The sequence below is a fragment of the Miniopterus schreibersii genome, assembly GCF_964146895.1.
Source record: "Miniopterus schreibersii genome assembly, chromosome: 5".
In the NCBI taxonomy this organism is placed as follows: Eukaryota; Metazoa; Chordata; class Mammalia; order Chiroptera; family Miniopteridae; genus Miniopterus; species Miniopterus schreibersii.
Genome location: NC_138106.1, coordinates 49,610,869 through 49,629,340, shown reverse-complemented (window position 1 = coordinate 49,629,340; position 18,472 = coordinate 49,610,869). Strand labels below are relative to the sequence as shown.

The 18,472-nt window shown below is 44.9% G+C and overlaps 1 protein-coding gene across 1 annotated transcript in view; it reads right to left on the bottom strand.

Moving 5' to 3' along the window:
* Positions 1-1,379: 1,379 nt before the first annotated feature.
* FSTL1 (follistatin like 1) overlaps positions 1,380-18,472 on the bottom strand; it is a 50,602-nt gene continuing 33,509 nt past the window's right edge. Inside the window, exons 4-11 of the mRNA XM_081138988.1 lie at positions 16,667-16,796; positions 15,791-15,823; positions 14,365-14,495; positions 9,338-9,456; positions 7,911-8,023; positions 7,494-7,604; positions 5,115-5,191; positions 1,380-4,041 (exon numbers count right to left, since the gene is read on the bottom strand). Of these exons, the coding sequence (XP_080995114.1) occupies positions 3,997-4,041; positions 5,115-5,191; positions 7,494-7,604; positions 7,911-8,023; positions 9,338-9,456; positions 14,365-14,495; positions 15,791-15,823; positions 16,667-16,796 (759 nt within the window). The 3' untranslated portion in view covers positions 1,380-3,996. The remainder of the gene's footprint in view (positions 4,042-5,114; positions 5,192-7,493; positions 7,605-7,910; positions 8,024-9,337; positions 9,457-14,364; positions 14,496-15,790; positions 15,824-16,666; positions 16,797-18,472) is intronic.

The window sequence follows — 18,472 nt, the reverse complement described above, 5'->3', positions numbered from 1 at the left end:
TCTAAGAGGAAGAATTTTTTTCATTGTATTTTCTTTGATACAACTTGGATTTTTTTCCCTATATGCATATATTACTTTTTCAGTAAGAAATAAGTGTTAAATACTTTTTAAAAATGAACTCCTATTGAGGAAGACCTTCTCATTAGGGCACCAAAATGCTTCCTGTGTTGCATCATGGAATGGCTCTCAGTAGCAGTAGCCCAGGGTTTCTCTCTTAGTGTCCCACAGCCATCCAGGTTTACTCCAGGGCCCTGAGGGAATCTTACGTCCATCTATTCCTTCATATTCTTTTTCTTTCCTTCTCTGTCCTTGCTCTTATTTCAGAAATAATTCAAGAGGGACCGATGGGATCTTAACACAAGTGCTCCAAAACTAAAGCTAATTATTTATACCAATTTGCACAGTTCATAATATTACATTTTGGTTATAGAAAACTTACCTTTTGGATTATGCTTCTTTCAGGCTATTTTAACTTATTTTTACTTCCTGAACACATGTACTGTAATAGCAGGAAAAGTGTTCTTGGAGCCTGGCAGAAGGTGGGGTGAGGCCAGCCAGTATTTAAAAGTGGTTGTGGACAAGGTACCCTTTATACTGGGTTTAAGATCCCTGAGAATGAAAATTCAAATCAAACTGTGATTAATGAGATTGGTAATCTGTAACCATAACATAACCAGCGATAGCCTTTTAATATTTGATAAGCATTTGAGTAATACCATAAATCCATTCAAGGTGATCTGGCTATAATTTTAGAGAAGCAAGATTTCTACACACGACTAAAATTAAGCAAGCATAAACCTCATCAACCATAATGAGCTCTTTTGGAAGGTGGTCTTGTTGGGGTGGGGAGCACATGATGCCTATAATCACTGGGACGGAAACGAAAAGCAAGTGTTGGTCATGTGTCAAGACGGAGCAGAACAGAGGGTCTTAAACAGCCAACATTCAGTCCACTTGGAAATGTTTATCCCTATGGATACTGTCTATCAGGTAAAAGCCATTAAGGTCATCCAGCCAGACTCTCGCATACTCCCTGTGCCACCTGCCCAGGTTTATTTGGCTTCTCGTACAGGTTTACCTGCAGCCAGCCTCACCTGATGCCATTCCAGTCTCAAAGGACCCATTCGGGCTTCAGGAGTCATTTAGTTTAATCTCTTCTCAATACACCAATGCTGCCAGACTTCTTACCACTTCCCACCCGACCCACCACCCATCATTCTTTTAAACTTTCCCTGAGTAAGTTTTCTCTCCCAGCTACAGTTCCAAGTATTAGGAAAAAATTCTTCAGGCCTCTTTTAAGGCTCCTGAAACCCAAATTTATTTTTATGAGGTAAATATGTTCTCATAACTTTATTTGGAGAGAAAGGAAACCAATACAATTGTTATTTTTAATTTCTTTATTTATCAAGAATATCCAAAAAAAAAAAAAAAAAAAATCAGGAGTTACAAAAACAAGTTAAATGCAATATGGAAGCCTACTAAATACAAATGCATTTCACAGACACATAGGCAACAGAAACCTGTTCAAATTGCTTCTTGAGATTTGACTGTTTAAAAACATAAGTGTAAAGGAAAGACATTCAACTGGTTCACGTGGATTTATTGGCAGGTGGAGGAGCCCTGCTTTCCAAAAACAGTGATGGAGTCCAGAGTCATGGCTTGTGAGGTTTCCATGGACACTGGATCTTAACAGATGCTGTAATTAATATGTTTATAAGACCATGTACACAGAGAAAGCCCAAGGAAGCTTGCAGACTAAGCCCTGTGCATTTAGAGAGCTGGAGGAACTGAACTTGATTTAATCCTGATTATTTGCTCCATGCAAGACTCCCCAAACTAGGCTATTTAGCAGCTTTCCATGAATGGTCATCAGATCATGTGATTCAATGGTGCAGACAATAGCTCCCCTATTTACAGAAGGAATGCAGATTTGCTCTTGGGAATTCAGTGTTGCAGGGTAGGGTAAGTCTGGGATGGCAACCATTGTCCTAAATGTAACTGGAAAGGAGACACTCTGGTTCCTTGCTTTACAAACTGGCTCTCCTGCTCTCACTCCTGTGGTGTCCAAGTGCTGGCAGACTCCATCAAGCCGTGCTGCTGGGGGTTCCCCAAGGCACTTGGACTGGGAGGTGCATTTCAGGCTGCACAAGAGGGTTCCAAGGGAACTTTTAAGTGGGATGGTAGATAAAAGCTCAGAATTCTAAACAAAGTGGAATGTTCTCCTTGCAAAGGAAAGAAAGTTGTTTAGAAAAAATTCCATTTCTTCTCCGGTACAACTTTCTCAGAGCTGCCTGTGCAACACATAATTTCCCTCCAATGGTCTGTAACCTGCCTTCTGAAAATTAGATCTCATGTCAAGTTTTTAATCTTTGTTATTCTTAATGCTTGTTAAATATGGTACTGAGTGGGGTTAATACCTACACAGGCCAAAAGACACAGGAAGGACCGACTTCTTACCAATCACACTTCTAAGATTAAATTTCCACTTTCCCCCTCTCTTGACATGTGGGAACCTCCTCTTGTCCTCATCTAAATGGTAAGCCCGCTGTTTCCAAGGTTAAAGAGGAAACACAGAAGTGCAGACACAGTGGAGAGGTTCTCTTTCCCACTCTTTCCCAGGGCAGGGTTTACCCGTGAGGGCTCTGCATCACAGCACAGCCTGTGCGGCCACTCAGACTGAGGTCGGATTTGGTCATCTTGTTTTTGGCTGTCTGAATCTTCTTGTTATAACAAATTTTCATTTATCCTAAGAAGAAGGAAAATCACAGGGACCTGGCTCCTCTGAAACCAGAGACTTTACAAGTTATGAAATCGAAAGGTCAATGCATTCCTGCCTGCGCACTGAGAAACAGGCCCAGAAATAGGAAGAGCCAGGACCAAAGTCACTCTCCTAGTTCGTGGTGGATCAACGAGCATATTGATAGGCTGGGATATCTAACCCTTGCTTGGCTGCACTTGTCTCCATCCTTTGAAATACTGATTTGCGTGAATTTAAAATAACTGAAAACAAATTAGCTCTTGGAGCTTGAAAGCTTTGTATGGAGACACTTCTCTTCCCCTGGCTTCTGTCTGAGGCACCCGCTGCTCCTCGGGCCAACTGTGGAGCCACTGGAAGCCAGGGGCATGAACTCTGGGCTGCAGCTACTATGCAGCAGGGTGGGAAGCCTGGGTTAGAGTGATCCCTGCACCAGGAAGAACCCTGAACTCCTTCACCTCTGAAATGGTAGGACTACTGAAAAATAATTACAAAAGCTTAATTTCTAGTCAAAATAAAATATTAAAGAACAACAACAATAATATAATGATCATTGAAAAACAAAGTCAACTTGCCAAAAAAAGTTTTACAGAAAAATAGCACCTTTGGTAAAAAGTATTTTAAAAATTTGGTTAGGGGCTGAGAGTCCACAAGTATCTGTATCATTTGGGTGCACCCTCCCAGACACTCCATCAAGTCTGAGGGTCACTGGGTAACGAGTAAGACAGCTGTGTATCGAGAGGCAATGGCTGGGGCCACGAGGAGAAGCAAAGCTGCTGGAGTCTGTTACGCTGACGGCAACAGAAAGGGCTGGAAGCAGAGTGCGTTCTCCACTGAGCTGCCCAAACCCCTCCTCTAGGGATAGTCGGCTGAGTTCTCTCTGGCACTGCCTGCCCTCCCTGCAGCGTGCTTATAGCTGTGGTAGACTCAGAAGTGGTTCACATCTGGGTCTGCTCCTCTCCCAACCCTGATGCGGTTTCCTTACTTGCCTCCAACCCCTGAGCCCCATTTTACAGTTTCTCTCAACTCACTCCTAGCAATGAAGGCTATGGCCTTTCCCCTCCTAGCCAGCCACTCTCTTTTCCTTTATTGCAAAACAAATAGACAAAATAAAATTTGTTGCTATACAAGCAAATACTGGTGATTTGGCAATTGTAGCAGACACTTGTGTATACTGAACTCAGCGCTGAAGTGGAGGAGACGGTGCCGGGCTCTGGACACCTTTCCCAGATGCCTCCTCACTACATCTCTTTGGTACTCACTCTCTTGGACTTTTCAGCTGTTTCCTTCAAGAGCAAGAGAAAAATAAGTGTTATGAAATATAAAAAAAATCACTGGCATTTATCTAGGCTGCTGAGATATGGAAAAACAGAAGGATGGGAGATTCTGCTTTGGTTCAAAAAACTAACATCAGGTTTCTATACTATTAGTGACAATCATGACAAACTGCATATAAAATCAATAAATATGAACAATTAGTATTAACAATTCTTTATTTTCAAGTCAAATATTTCATCTTAATGGTTTCGTAGTTCTTGTGACTTATATTCGTTAAAAACTTCTACGAGAGAGAAGGCTTGAATTACCAGACCCAGTCTACGGACAGGTGGTCTAAGGTGCAATATCGTTTGTTAAGACTCTATGGTAAACTGTGGAAATACAGGCCCGGGAGTCCAGCATACCCATGTTTTTTCTCTAGGCCCTTAGAAAAATATGTCAGTGGATCACTATTCTGCTAAGAACCTTTTCCCTAAGAAGGCCTTCAACTTGACATAGAACCTGAACAGAATTCATACTATCTTCTCAAGTTTCCAGGAAGCAGAACCTCAAAGTCTCCTGTTTGTCAATCCCAGGCTGTTTTCTAGCCAGCTCAGCATTTAACTTAAATCTTTTCTGCTTTAGTCCAAATCCACTAATTTCATGCTCATTGAGAGACAACTATATACCAAGCTCTGTGCTAAATACAGGGATGCAATGGTAAGCAAGCCATATAGCTTGGCCTTCAGGAATTCATGTCTTCAGGTCTAGGCACTGGTTGTGACAGAAAACAGTAAACTTCTTTAGTCCTTGCTCATTTGTAAACCACTTGCAACCCATTTGCAAATCACCAACTGGCTGATTCTTACTTATAAAGCAATTTATCAAGTTGTAATCTACATCTGCTAGGACCTGTGGGACTCTGCAAGGACATCATCAGGGAACTGTATCATGGTTTGATAGTATAGGCGTATCATTCAAGATCTACTGTATTAAACAGAGTGCATCTTTTTGGTCTCCTGTGACATTAGCCAGTGTCTGAATGATGGAAGGGACTGGTGGCAGCAGAGATACCTGAATCAGCATGGAGGCTGCAACTCACCTGGTGCTTTTGGAGCTCCTGGACATATCTGGTCATCTCCTCCTCTGTCTGGGTCTGGGCCCCCTTCTGATTCTTCCCTGCAAGAAGAACCAAAGCTCAGAGGAGAGTTGGCTGAGGGAAGCCAGTTAGGGATCCCGCTGGCATCTACTTTCTAGGTTCTTAATTTCATCTCCCATTTAATCTGTGGAAGAGGTGAATTAGCCTCGTTCCTCTGACACACCCAAAGTAACACACTGAAAACAAAGCAATCTACTCCCATTCTCCTCCGGCCTCTCTCCCTAGTGTCTTCAACTGCTCCAGCACATCCATTCTAGGAACCAGCCTTGCAGAAGGAGCTACAGAGAAAATCTGGATCCTGACTCAAGTTCTTCTGGGGCAATGATTCTCTGTTTTTCACAGAACATTTCAAAATACAATTGCTTAGACTGTACCTCCAGAGACTGATTTAACTGTTGTGAGGCAGGGGCCTGGGCATAGGGTTCTGTAAAGTTCTTGAGGTGGTTCTGATGTGCAGCCAGGGCTGATCACCACACCTACAGTGTTTACCAAACTTGCACAGTGAGAAAAAAATCACAGAATACATCTTAAAAACACAGGTTTCCAAGCTGCTCTTCTGCAGATTCAGACTCAGTAGGTTTGGGATGGAGCCCAGCAAGCTGTACGTTTATTGAGAATAGTGCTTGTTGTTAGGAAACACTGCTCCACCTCGGCTTCCTGACTTGAGCATCTAGCTGCCCCCATGGCAGTTTACCTTGGCTCTGGCTCCAGCTGGCTTCACTCTTGGTGCCCCTTCTTTTCTACACCATTGGGATTTAGGATCCAACTTTCAGGTATTGACCTAAAAATCCCTTGGTTGCTGCCTCTACAATGTCCTTTCAGATCTATGGTCCTTACACCAAGACGTGCTAAGGCCCCTGGGGCACCACCATGGAAAGTGCTTCTTACACCCACATACGGCTCTGAACCTGGACCATCCAGAGAGGAAAAACAAGTCAGTTGCTGTGGAAATGGGCACAGTCCCAGTGGGGCAATCATTTGGATTATGTCTGAAGTCTGTGATGGGGTGATTATCCAGATGATCATAAACCAGCTGTTCACCAACTGCCCCATCTTAGAAATGGACGGCTACCATTACTAAGACCAGGAGCAGTTAGGTGTGGAAAGCTATTGTGGGGAGTTTTGGGAAGACAAGTACAGGAGGCTTCCTGGTTGAGGCAGTCTGGGTACTCTTCTGAGATGTTCTCTCTTGGCTTCAGTAGTTACTGTGTGCTTGGCTTGGCTACCCTAGCTCTGATTTGGCCTCCAGCGACTTCTAGGCATTTCTGGTCTTTAAATAGCCTCTTTGTGCTCTTTCACTTGTCTCTGGAGTTAGGCCTCCTGCACTGAGAAGAGACTTAGTTCTGGGGAGTGGGAAACGAGGGATCCCCTGGGTAGCACTGAGTTCCATTTGTACTGTTGGTATTGTCTGGGCTTTTTATCTAGAAAAATCTCTTCCTAGGTCCTTGACCTCTGTCTCCAGTTATCAGATCCCAGGAGCAGCCTGCTTTTTCTCGTCTCAGTTAGCTGTTTAAGATAATTTTTGGTTCACTACATCTGGTGTAAATTTGGGGTTTGATTCCTTCCAACTGACCTTTCTTCCCAGAGCAAATGTAACCTGGCTCCACCCTTCTCTGTCTTGCCTCCACTCTGAATGGTGCCTGATTTTTCCCAGGGCTCGGCTTTAATTTTTGACATCATTGTAGCTCAGGAGCTTGATGGGACCCTAGTGGTTCCAACATACCCTTTGGCTTCTGCACTGGCCTCCCAAACTCTCTCTGACATCTCTATATCCCCAACCCACCCTCAACTTTCTCTTTTTCAAGGAATATCTAATTCTGTTAGTTCAAAGAAGGTTACAAACATTCTTCCTTTTTTTGCTGAGAACAGTTGGTGAGGAGGAGTATTTTAATCTTCCAAACACCTGAGTCTTTTAGATTGAGGATTCCCTAAGCTGTCATAAGGGTTAAGTGGGTTACTAGGTAAAGTGCTTAGAAGCTGCCTGGCATACTGTGCTCATTAAGTTAGCATTTGCTTTCATTATTATTGTCACTATTTCAATCTCATATCAACATTGGATCTTGCCCTGGGTCTTGAACCTCTTTTGTATCAAGCCTCTGGAGTCATTTTCAAACTTTCCATGTCTGGGGTAAGCGCTTTGTCCTCAACGCTGCCTTGGGGGAGCTCCAATACGGCGAGTTTGAGCCTGTCACTTGCTGCGCGGGTTCCTTGCTCCAGCTGCCACCGGAGGCTTCTCCACCATCCCCACCCTGCCGCTCATGGTGATTTCGTGAAGGAAGCTCTGCCCCTGTTGTTCCTCCCGCCGCCCGAGGCACAGCTCACCGTCACAGGTCATGGCTGTGCAGACCCAGTTTCCGCAGGCGCAGACGCAGCGGTTGCAGTCCACCTCGGTCTCAGCTCCATCTGCGTACATCTCATCCTCCAGGGCACACTCTGTTGGGAGAAGCGGGGGCAATAGTTTAGGGTGAAGGTGGAACACAGAGTCTTGACTACAGTCTGTGCACCTTACCCTTTCCCCACACAGCACCTGCCTGTCCCTCAGAGGCACCACATCTGAGCAAATGCTACCATTAGCCAAAGGTTTTTGGACCTGAACATCACCATGGAGATGATGGGCTGCAGCCCACCTAGAATCGTGGAAGGGACTTTTCTTAGCAAGCTCTAGAGAGTGCCATCAATCTTGGCCCCCTCGGAATGCTCCCAATCCCTGTAACTCCCTGTTTCTTAGGTGCAGCGTACTCTTCTCCGGAGGGTTGAAGGATGGGTTGAGGCACTTGAGGAACTCTTGGAAGCTGAGTTTCCAGTCAGCATTTTCATCAGACAGTTCAATGAGAGCATCGATACAGAGTCCTCTGTAACAAAACACACAAGTGTGTCAGCCAGACCTCAGCTTCACTCCTGAAGAAAGAAAAGTATCAGGACCACATACACCTGGGCCCCCACAGGAGGCCAAGAAGGTGACTGTCAATTGAGGAAGTTTCTCTCTACACTGACCTCTCACCACCATCAACCACCCTGACTCCTGTAAGCACCCAGCCTTCAGCTCATTATACCAATGTTCCTCCCCAAGGCAACCAAAATTTCCTGAATGGTTCTGTCCAATTTTGATTGACAAATGTTTCATTGCCTGCACACCTTCCACCAGTAACTGCCTTTCCCTATAGTATAAGTGTCAAGCCAACCAAACTAGAAAAATCAAAAGAGAAGAAAGAGAGAGAGGAATAGGTGATATGAAAGGAATATGTGATTTAAAAGAATGTGGAGCTCAGGAAAGCATCACCACTCTAGAACGAGATCTCCCAGAAGTTTCATAGAATCCCAGCTCCCTCACTCTCCCTGTGGCTTGCTTGCATTTGAGCCCTGGCTCAGTCACTTCTTACCCAAATGGCCTTGAGCTAGTTATTCAACCTTTCTGTGCCTGTTTTCTCGTCTGTAAAATGGAGACAAGGAGTCTTCCTTCACTGGTATGTTATGAGGATCAAATGTTGAACTCGTAAAATATAGTCTAATTTTAGGTTATCAAAATATGAAGGATTTTCAAATATTATACTTTGGCCATATACTATTATTAAGAAGGAATCTTTCTAGAATCTGGGCTTCATGCTTTGTATTTCTTTTGAACGAAGTGGTGCTTAAACTATTTTTAATTCTTACCAATGTATTGGAACCACACCAGAAGCTTCTTAGGGATTCATTTTTACTACTATTTGCTTTGGAGTAAAACCAGAAAAGGAAAGAGACACACTCACATTTGTAACAATTAAGGTTCTCTAGATGAAATAGTACCGATTATCTTGAAAATCAGAACTAAGCTACGGTTAAATAAAACATTAAAGTAATTCCTTCAGAAAATTAACTATTAAAACATTACCCACAGCACTCAGAAACAACTTTGCTCTGATGTACCCTTGATCATTTACTTTAAAATTACATGCTTCTATTCACTGCAAGTTCTAGCCAAAAACAATAACCATTTGATCAGATACCAGTGGTGCTCAGTATATTAGTTCATAATGTTCACAGAATAGACCAGGACAGAATTCCCATTTTGCTTTTTACTTTGCATCAACACTGGTGGCTCCTTTGCAGGTACGAAAGGGTTCAAATCCCCTCTCCTATCCAGCCTTCCCCTCATAGACCCCTCCCTGCCCCCTCACTCCACTCACCTAAGCAGCTTGTTGTTCTCCTGGTCTGCATAGATGGTGATGTTGATGGCGGTTTCATTCTGCTCCACAAATTTCAGGAATTCACTGGAGTCCAGGCGAGAGTCGCCGTTATCAAAATTCTAGAAAGGGGATAAAGAGATCTTTCAGGAACATTTTGTAGAATCTAGTTGCAGTATTCCCTACTCAGCTTGACCCACCTCTGGTTCACCTTGTTCTTGACACGTTCCAACCAACCCTGCCCTGGCTTAGCCTCAAAGGGTTACAACACTCTGAGTCCTCGAATCCCTGGGCACCCAGCAAAGGAGCCTGAGCCCCAAGATGAGAGGGTGAAAGTGCCTGAGCAGAGGCCACCGAGGGCCTTTCAAACCCAGACCCTGCTTGGGAGGGCAGCCTGAGCACAGCCTGTGGTGCCCAAGAAGCCTAGGGGATTGAGAGACTGCAGTCTCGATGGCACCCTGGGTTCAGGCGAGCCACACCACATTCCCAAACCCTAACGAACATGGGATAACAAAGCTGTGAGTCAGAATTTCTGAGGCAGAGCCCAGGATGTGTATTTTTTTTTTTTCCTTTAAAAAATTTTTTTTTATATATATCTTTATTGACTTCAGAGAGAGGGCAGCAGAGGGAGAGAGAGATAGAAACACCAATGATGAGAGAGTCATTGGGGATCGAGCCTGCAACCTGGGCATGAGCCCTGACCGGGAATCGAACCCCGATCTCCTGGATCCTAGGTCCATGCTCAACCGCTGAGCCACGCCCGGCTGGGCCAGGATGTGTATTTCTAACACGATGCTTGGGAACCATGACACAGTGGCCCTCAGAGCTCACAGGACCATTTCTTACTGCCTGATTTCCAGCTTCCCTGGCCTGCTCAGTGCTTAACGTTCACATTGATACCCCTAACTGACCACATCACTGAGGAGTCAAAGGAAAAGGCCTGCATTGAGAACCTGCTGGCGGAGGTGGTGCAAAATCCCCCACCCCTCTGTCCTGTGCTGTGGGCCTCGCTACAGATGTGAGCACAAGTCCTCAGCTTACCCAGTGCAGGCTGTTCTCGTGACCCAGCTGACACCCCATGAGCACAAGGTGAGGCTGTAGAGAGCTCAGGCACTGTCCCCACTTTGTCAAGATGCTAAACCAACACCTTTTATTCAGGCCCTAGCTGCGCGAGGAGCTTGTGAATTTCAAGGCTCAGATCAAATTCCAAGTTGGACACTAAACAGTTCCAATGGAAAAATTTTTTCTTTCAAAACTCTTTCCTTAGGTTATCTTACACTGCTGCCCTGGGAAGTAACGAGCACCCTCATGCTGCCTTCAAGGTGGATTCCCAGATGGTGTAAGGAATTCTGGAAGAAAAATCTGTCCAGGTTTCTAGGTAGAAGGTAAAGATACAGCCATCAACTCTCCTTCCATAACTTCATGGTCACATGTATTCCACTCTAAGGCTGTAAATCTCTCCGGGGCATGTGTGATGACAGGAATGTGTGAGATAACCATGACGGCCCTTGTTTAGTACTGATTTATCATTCTTGTCTTAATTCCCAGGAAGAGGTCTCAGATGTTCTGTAGTCACTGTACATTCACCCCGAGGAAACTTCCCTAAGCATTCACCTTGTGAGGTCTTGATTAATTAACGGAGAGAAATGAGATAAGGTTGGCCAGGTGCCATTCTTAGCAGCATAGGACTTTCTTGAGTCCAAATGTTGCAAGTACTGGATAGACTGGAGCAACTCTTACAGATCCCAACCCCATCAGGGCCTGAATACAGACCAAGTGTGGGGAGAGTAGCAGTCCAGCAATGGCTGTGCACCCAGAGGGCACCAAGGGCACCTGGAATCTGGCGACTACAGCCCAGGCAGCTCTCAAAGGCAGTGCTGAGCACACTCACTGCACATTCTGTGGGACCAGATCCCAGGCCTGAAGCTGAGGGAGGTGCCAGCCTGCCTGCACTCATCTCCTGAGGGTTTCCCCAAGCCAGGTCTGTATGTGGCATCCACAGGAAAACAGATCTAAAAGCCCCCAAAACAGGTTGGAATCCCTAGGGGGCCTGCATGAACTTGGACCATGAACCAACTTAATTCACTCGGCCTCTATTCAACCAACCAGTTACAAAGGCACAGTACCTCTTTATACCTGCATTTCCCAGCTCTATAGCTGAGATAACCACCTTTTTCTTCTATGTAACCATTGGGTTGTGGAAAAGCAGGAAAGTGTGTTATGAGATCCATGTTTGGGGTTTATTGCAAGTTTGGAGGTTGTTGAAAGGAGATGGGCTAGGCCAGGCATTCACTCCGGCACAGCAGCTGGGGGATGGAGAACTCGATACTGTGTAAGGGAGAGAAGAAGGCTGGATCCAGTTTCAGCCTGACCACCAGGAGTCTGCCGCCCAGAGCCCAGGTGGGGTGCGTGACATGGCCAGGAAAGGCTCTCTCTTCACCTCTTCTCACGCTTTCACCTACGAAATAATGACTGAATCCCCAGTTGAGGTGAGAGTCTGGTTTTGGTCTTATCCGCGTTCTGATTAGATTTGCTTTCCAACTAACTTTGCTATAAGGAATGCCAGCTGGGCTAGAGGGCGATTCACTGGTGCAGAAACAGTCTCTGTGCGATACCAGATCACTTATCAGCAGGCAACTGTTTGCCTAGTGAGAGGGAGTCTCCTTTTGGAGGCTGCACGCCCAGGTCTCAGATAATCATCAAAAAGTAGATGTCGAAGGACAGGTAAAGAGCTTCCCAGGCAAGAAAAAGCTAAAGGAGTTCACCACCACCAAACCAGTGTTACATGAAATGTTAAAGGGTCTTCTTTAAGAAGAAGAAGAAGGAAAGATTTAAAATATGAACAATAAAAGGGCAATAAAAACATCTATTAACAATTGAATCTAAAAAAACAAAATAAATGAACAAGCAGAAGAGAAACAGACTCATAGATACAGAGAACATGTTGCCAGTTGCCAGATGGGAGGGGGGTTGAGAGGATGAGTGAAGAAGGTGAAGGGAGTAAGAAGCACAAATTTTTTTGTTACAGAATAGTCATGGGGATGTAAAGTACAGCATAGGGAATACAGTCAATACTATTCTAATAACTATGTATGGTGTCAGATGGGTGCGAGATTTATTGGGATTATCACTTAGTAAGTTATATAATGTCTGATCACTGGGTTGCACACCTGAAACTAATATATTATTGTATGTCAACTGTAATTGAAAAATAAAAAATAATTTAAAGTAAAAAAAGTAGATAGTGAAGCTCTTATTTGCTCAGAAGACACTGCCAGAGTATCTGGGAAGAGCTAGCATTGTGTGTGTCAGTCACGATCAAGCTTCCTTGGTTGGGAGTGAGAATGCTCTATAGTAAAGTTACTTTCTCAAGAGGACTTGTAGGTTTCTGACAGGAGCCTGTTACTGTCAGAAGAGGTGGAGCTGTGTCAAGGGAGGTGTGGAGCCCAGGTACTTGGGAATCAAACTAATACCAGGTGTGAGTGATGCCCGAGGCAGGTTGCCAGTGACGAGATCCCAAGGGCCTCTTGGAAAGAGTGTCCAGAGGCCCCACAACTCCCGTGCCATAATGACCTGGCAGGTGCCTCTCACTGGGCTTTTGAAAAACTATTTTCTTTAAGTTATTTCTGCTCCTAACTCTCCTGGTTCTACAGTACGATGTTTTTTTTTTCTATAAATGAGTAGCCCTTTGCTCCACCAAGGGCTCCATAGTGTGGAAGGGGTTGAAACAGAGGACAGAGTGAGAAGGGCTGTGCTTCAACGTCCAGGTGTGATCTCAAACACTTGGAATCCAGAGAGATATACTTTGTGCCATAGAGGAGAGAACCACCTAACGACAATAATACAAGCAAACTCTTAAATTACCAGATATCCTATCTTAAGCCAACTTAGTATGTGGGGTCCATAATGTCATTTAGAAAAAGGAATCCTTAGACTGGACTGATGCTGACCACATTTGGTGACCACAGAGCTCCCAAGAAGTCCCTCATGTGTCCGGGGTTGTTCCCAAATCCTGGGTAGTTAGGTCCTGGGACAGAGAGGCTCTGGAAGCACATGAGGCCATGTATGTCTGGGCATGAGAGCATCCAAGGGCATGCACCCAGAGATGTGTGTCTATAAGTTAGGGGGCTTTTGTGCTTATGTGGGAATGTGGGTAACTGAATGTGTGTGTCAGTAAGTAGGATGTGTCTCTGTGTGGCATGTGCAATTCTGTAAGTGGATGTGTGCGTGAAGGGTGTGTGTATGCACACATGTGTGTGCCCATGGGTATGTGCACTTGCTTTTGCATGTGGTTCATTTAGCTCTGAGAGTGACGTACATATCTGCGCATCTGTGTTCTTGTCCATCAGCTGGAATTACACCCTTAACTGCTCTTCCAACAGCTATCTCAAGCTCTCTGACAGATCTCAGACATGGTAGCCCCACTTATTGCTAAGTACTATGTCTTCCCTCATTTTCCTTTTTGAAGCAGCATCTCTCCTGTCCCCATTGGGAACAACCTGTCCCTTTAACTAAATATGAAGAGAGTAGCAATATCTAGGTTCATGAAGGATCCTGGACCTCTGAAATGACAATCCATCAACTCTTCTCAGATTAGAGTTGCTCTGCAGGCCATGGATGGTCATTAATGACTTAGAGAAATGTCAAACTGGGTGGCAGAGTGGCTGAAGAGGCTTGGGCCTGAGTGAAATCAGAAGGTATTTTGTATTGGCAGCTAGTTCTATAAAGTGTCATGTGGGGTAGTGGGGATGGAGCCTGGCCATAGTTTTCATGGATAAGCTTTCCAACACCTTTGTGGCTTTAACTGCCCAAATGGAGCAACACGTGTGTTAGATCCTAAAGGCTATACTGCTGGACTCCCACTGGTCAAGCTGGTCAGAAGGCAACTGTTGCTGCTCTATGGAATGATCTATGATGAGGAAACACATAAGGACCCTCCGCAGGTTTGTGTTTCTTTGGGGTCTGGTCATGGGAGAGGGAGTCTCCCTTTCTCTAGGGCTGACCAGTCTCTTACCCCAACTCTGAATTACCTTAAAGTATTTGTCCAGGATTTCACTGTAGTTGCTGCCTTTAGAGAACCAGCCGTCTGGAATGATTTCTGCTTCCAGCCACTGGATGATGCGACGCCGAAGCTCATCGCGGTTGGATTGATAGCAAACAACTGCAGAACATGGGGAGAGGTCAGCTGAGCAGTGAGCACCCCAGTGTCACCCAGCACCCACTACGTGGAAGTCTCATGCCTGGGGCTGTGAGCACATGGTCTCATTGAAGATCCACAGCACTCAAGGAAACAGGATGACCATGCACACGTTACAGAGGAGTCAACCAAGGGCACACACTGCAAAGTGTCTAACCCAGGATTCAAGCTCACATCTCTAAAAAAATTCTAAAGATCAAGAATATTGAAACAAAGAGACTATGTTGCATGGGTGAGAGAAAAAAAAGTAGAGTAGCGAAATAACTTTAGGAAGCTCAGGGGGCGGGGGAATCAATCAGTCAACAGCACAGCTCTCTTGGCCTAAAGATAAGCTGAAATAAGAAATGAATAAAGGAGAGCGTGCTAGCTCTTTATGCCACCGGGTTTCTGATTCTCTCTATATAGCTTTTCCCTCTCTCACCAACTGGGTCTATCAAAACTTTCTCCCACCTAACATTTTATACTGACTGCATTAGCCTTATACACAACAGCAAATGAGGTCAAGGAAAGGCCATGTTGAAGTCAGGCTCTGGACAGCTGCGTAAGCCACATGGAAACAACAGGTGGGGCTGAGAGTTGGGTGGGTGGGGAAGCAGAGGAGTTAAAGACTTGGTGAAAGGGAATTCCTGGAAGACAATACACGTTAGGATGTGAAAAGGGCACCAAGCCAGTGAGTGAAAATCTGGGCACCTTTCCCCACTCTGTCACTTTTTAGCTGTGCGATTTGGGGAAATTCACTTGGCCTCTCTGAGCCTCAATCTCCTCATCTATAAGATAATTACAATAAAATCTACCTCACAAGGTTATTGAGAAGATTAAGAAAAAGTATATGCTAAAGGGGTCTGTAACTATCAATTGTGGTGAAATTTTACTTTTTATTTGTAGAAAATCACAGAAGAAATTTTACTGGCATTTCAAATTATTCCCTTTCAAGGAAAGTTCTGCCTTCTGATTCTGCTCATACCCTGACGTCAGTATGAAGGACTCAGTGGCTTTTTTGCCCTTATAGTTCAATCATTACTCAGCAAAAATGCAAAATGCAATCAACATTCTGACCCAACCAGATGCTTCAAATGACAAACACAAAAAATGCAGTTTTGCAGCTTTTCTGAGCTATGTCAAAGAGCAATGAGCTATGGGTCGCAGGGCTGACACAGAGATGATGTTGTGGTCTTTGGCAGGGATTGTGGAACGTGAAATTTCCACCATGAAAAGAATTTCCTCCCTAAGATGCACACTGTAGAAAAACAGGCACTCACCTGGGCTGGCAGATGGACTTACAGATTTCTTCTCTGTAAGACAAAAGGAGAAAATGCATAATGCAAAGTGAAGAAAAAAGAAAATTTCTGTGTATTACTAGGATTAAAATGGCCCCACATTAAGGGGCCACTTGTAACCTTTTCATCATTTCATCTTAAAGTCCTTGTTTCTATTCCTTCTTCCAAGACCCAAGTTTAAGGGTCTTTTCTTACCTGCTTTGTTAGACATTTTGGGGCCACTGAGTTCCCTCCTGGTCTCACACCTCATCCTGGATGGGGGGGGTCATTAGGACATTGAGAATTCATATGAAATGACTATGGACATGGAAATGGAATGGAGACCAACGTGTGGGAAATGGCTTCTTATTTCTCTAGGGAAGTTCAAGGCCAAGAAAGGCTAGGCAGGGGGGCTAATGTCTAATTAGCATCAAGCATGGGACCCCTTCCCTCTTATCCTAATGGCAATGGTTTGAGTGTAAAATAGAGGAAATATAATACTACCAGGGCTGAGAAGTACCCACATTTTAAAAGCATAGGAAAAGTGAAATTTACCTGCTTTTGAAAAAGACGCAGAATTCATTTAAACATTTCCTTATTATTATTGTTTACTGATGTGGTCCCCTATCCACTATCCAGCTGCAGACAGAGCTGGAAGCCCCCATGGGCATCTGATGTAGGAAACCCTGGGCAGAGGCCTGGACCCTCCAGGATGAACCCAGCAGACTCCTGAGTGCCAAGAGGACACGCTTCCAAGAACCTGGGTGGGTCTCCGTGGCTTTGGGTGCTGTGCTCAAGGTGGAAAGGACTCCGGGAATCCATGCCACACTGCTCCGCTCCCTGGCCCCCCATGGCTGCAGTGGTGAGAGCGCTCCTTACCTTTGCAGTGTCCATCATAGTCGACCTGGATTTTGGATCCAGTGAGGCAGGCATCTCGATGCAGCTCACAGTGGTTGAGGTAGGTCTTGCCATTGCTGCCACACACAGGCCTCTTGTGAGGTTTGCATTGCTACAACAGACCCGCAGAGGATGTTCGTGCAGTCAGGGGGTGCTGGCACACCCATGAGCACGCACACAAAGGAGCATGCACACACGAGCATGCACACACGAGCACACAGAGCCATCTTGTGAGGATGCCTCACCAGCAGAGGTGGCCTCTATCCAACTGGGGCAGAGGGAGCCTCAGCGACCCTACCCCACTAAGTGTTGGAGGTACCGTGCAGCCTCACAAGGCCCTTTGTGCTGATCCTGGTTGAGGGTCATCTCTTCTATTCAATGAAGATACAGACCCCCTTCCCTGCCCCACCCCTATCAAATTAGCAGGAAGGGCATTTTATTAGAAGTCAGGAATTTGGGATCTTTGTCACTTTGTAGAAAGTCACTCAGTGTCTTTGGATGACCTAAGATCCCTTAAAATCCCAACATTCTATGACATGAAACAGCCAGAGCTGAGAGCTGGAAATGAGAAAAGCAGGCAAACGCCCCAATTCTTCAGTTCTTCTGGGGCCAAACTGTACGAATCTTTGCTCTCTCGCTTTGTTTAGTATTTTGGGGCCATTCTGTTTTCCTCCTAATCTTACAATGACTGTTGTGAGGCTGGGGGTTGGGGTGCCTGAGTCTTTGTGAACAATGAAGTGGACTAAAGTTCACTTGGCAACTCGGTTCTACTTTGGCTATTTAAAGTGGCATGGACACAGGCAAGCTCGGTTTCTTAAGACTTTTGTGGTTTTTGAAAGGAGAGAGGGGGAAGCAAGTCCAGCTCAGACCTAATAAAGGCACCAAAGCAAAGAGCAGATGTGGTGAAAGGAAACATACAACATTGGAGCTGGGAGGTAGCCCAACCTTTCCAATTTACAGACAAGAATACTAAAGCCAGAAAGACGAGCTGTACTTAACCAATACTTATTACTGAGTTCCACTTTGTGATGGGCACTGGGCAAAGCCAGATATGGTCTCCGTCTTCATGGCATCCAGTGGCAACTAACTTGTTCAAAATCACACGACTGTATGTCGCCAAGCGGAGACTAGACGCCAGGTTTCTGAACCTTAAGTCTGGGCTTAAGCTGCCACACAGTGGCGAGGACACCTCTGGTGAGGCCCTGCCAGGGTCCCCAGAGTACCTGTTTTTCTGACTTCTAAATTGGGGGACTTCCTTTCTGGAGCAATGGATCAGGATCCTTCCCCTGGGGACTAAGTTAGGTGTGTTTATTTGCAGAAAGACAGATGTCTTCCAAGCATGAGTTGGTTTGACAGAAGGAGGAAAAGGGCACACATCCAGGGTATTTATATTTGCCTGAAGAGTGAGAACTTATCAGAATCCTGCTTATGAAAGAAGTATTTCTTGAAAACTCACTTTGCTTTTCATAGCTCATTAAAAACCAAAGCAAACTTGAAAAACCTGCATTCTGTCTATTTTTTAAAATGTGCATATCCTTTGACCTAGCAAGCCCTAGTGGGAATCAATCCTATAGAAATAAAGGCAATGTCATGTAGGATTATTTGCAAAAGGATGTTATTGTTTAGTGGGAAACTAACTAAGTGTCCATCTATAGGAAAATGATTACGTAAGTTTGGTTCTTTTACACCACTAAAGATTATGCAGCTGTTAAAAAATGAGTTAGAACTATACATGCTGACCTGCAGGGCTTTCCGTGATACATGAATGAGTACAAAATGCAAGTTAAG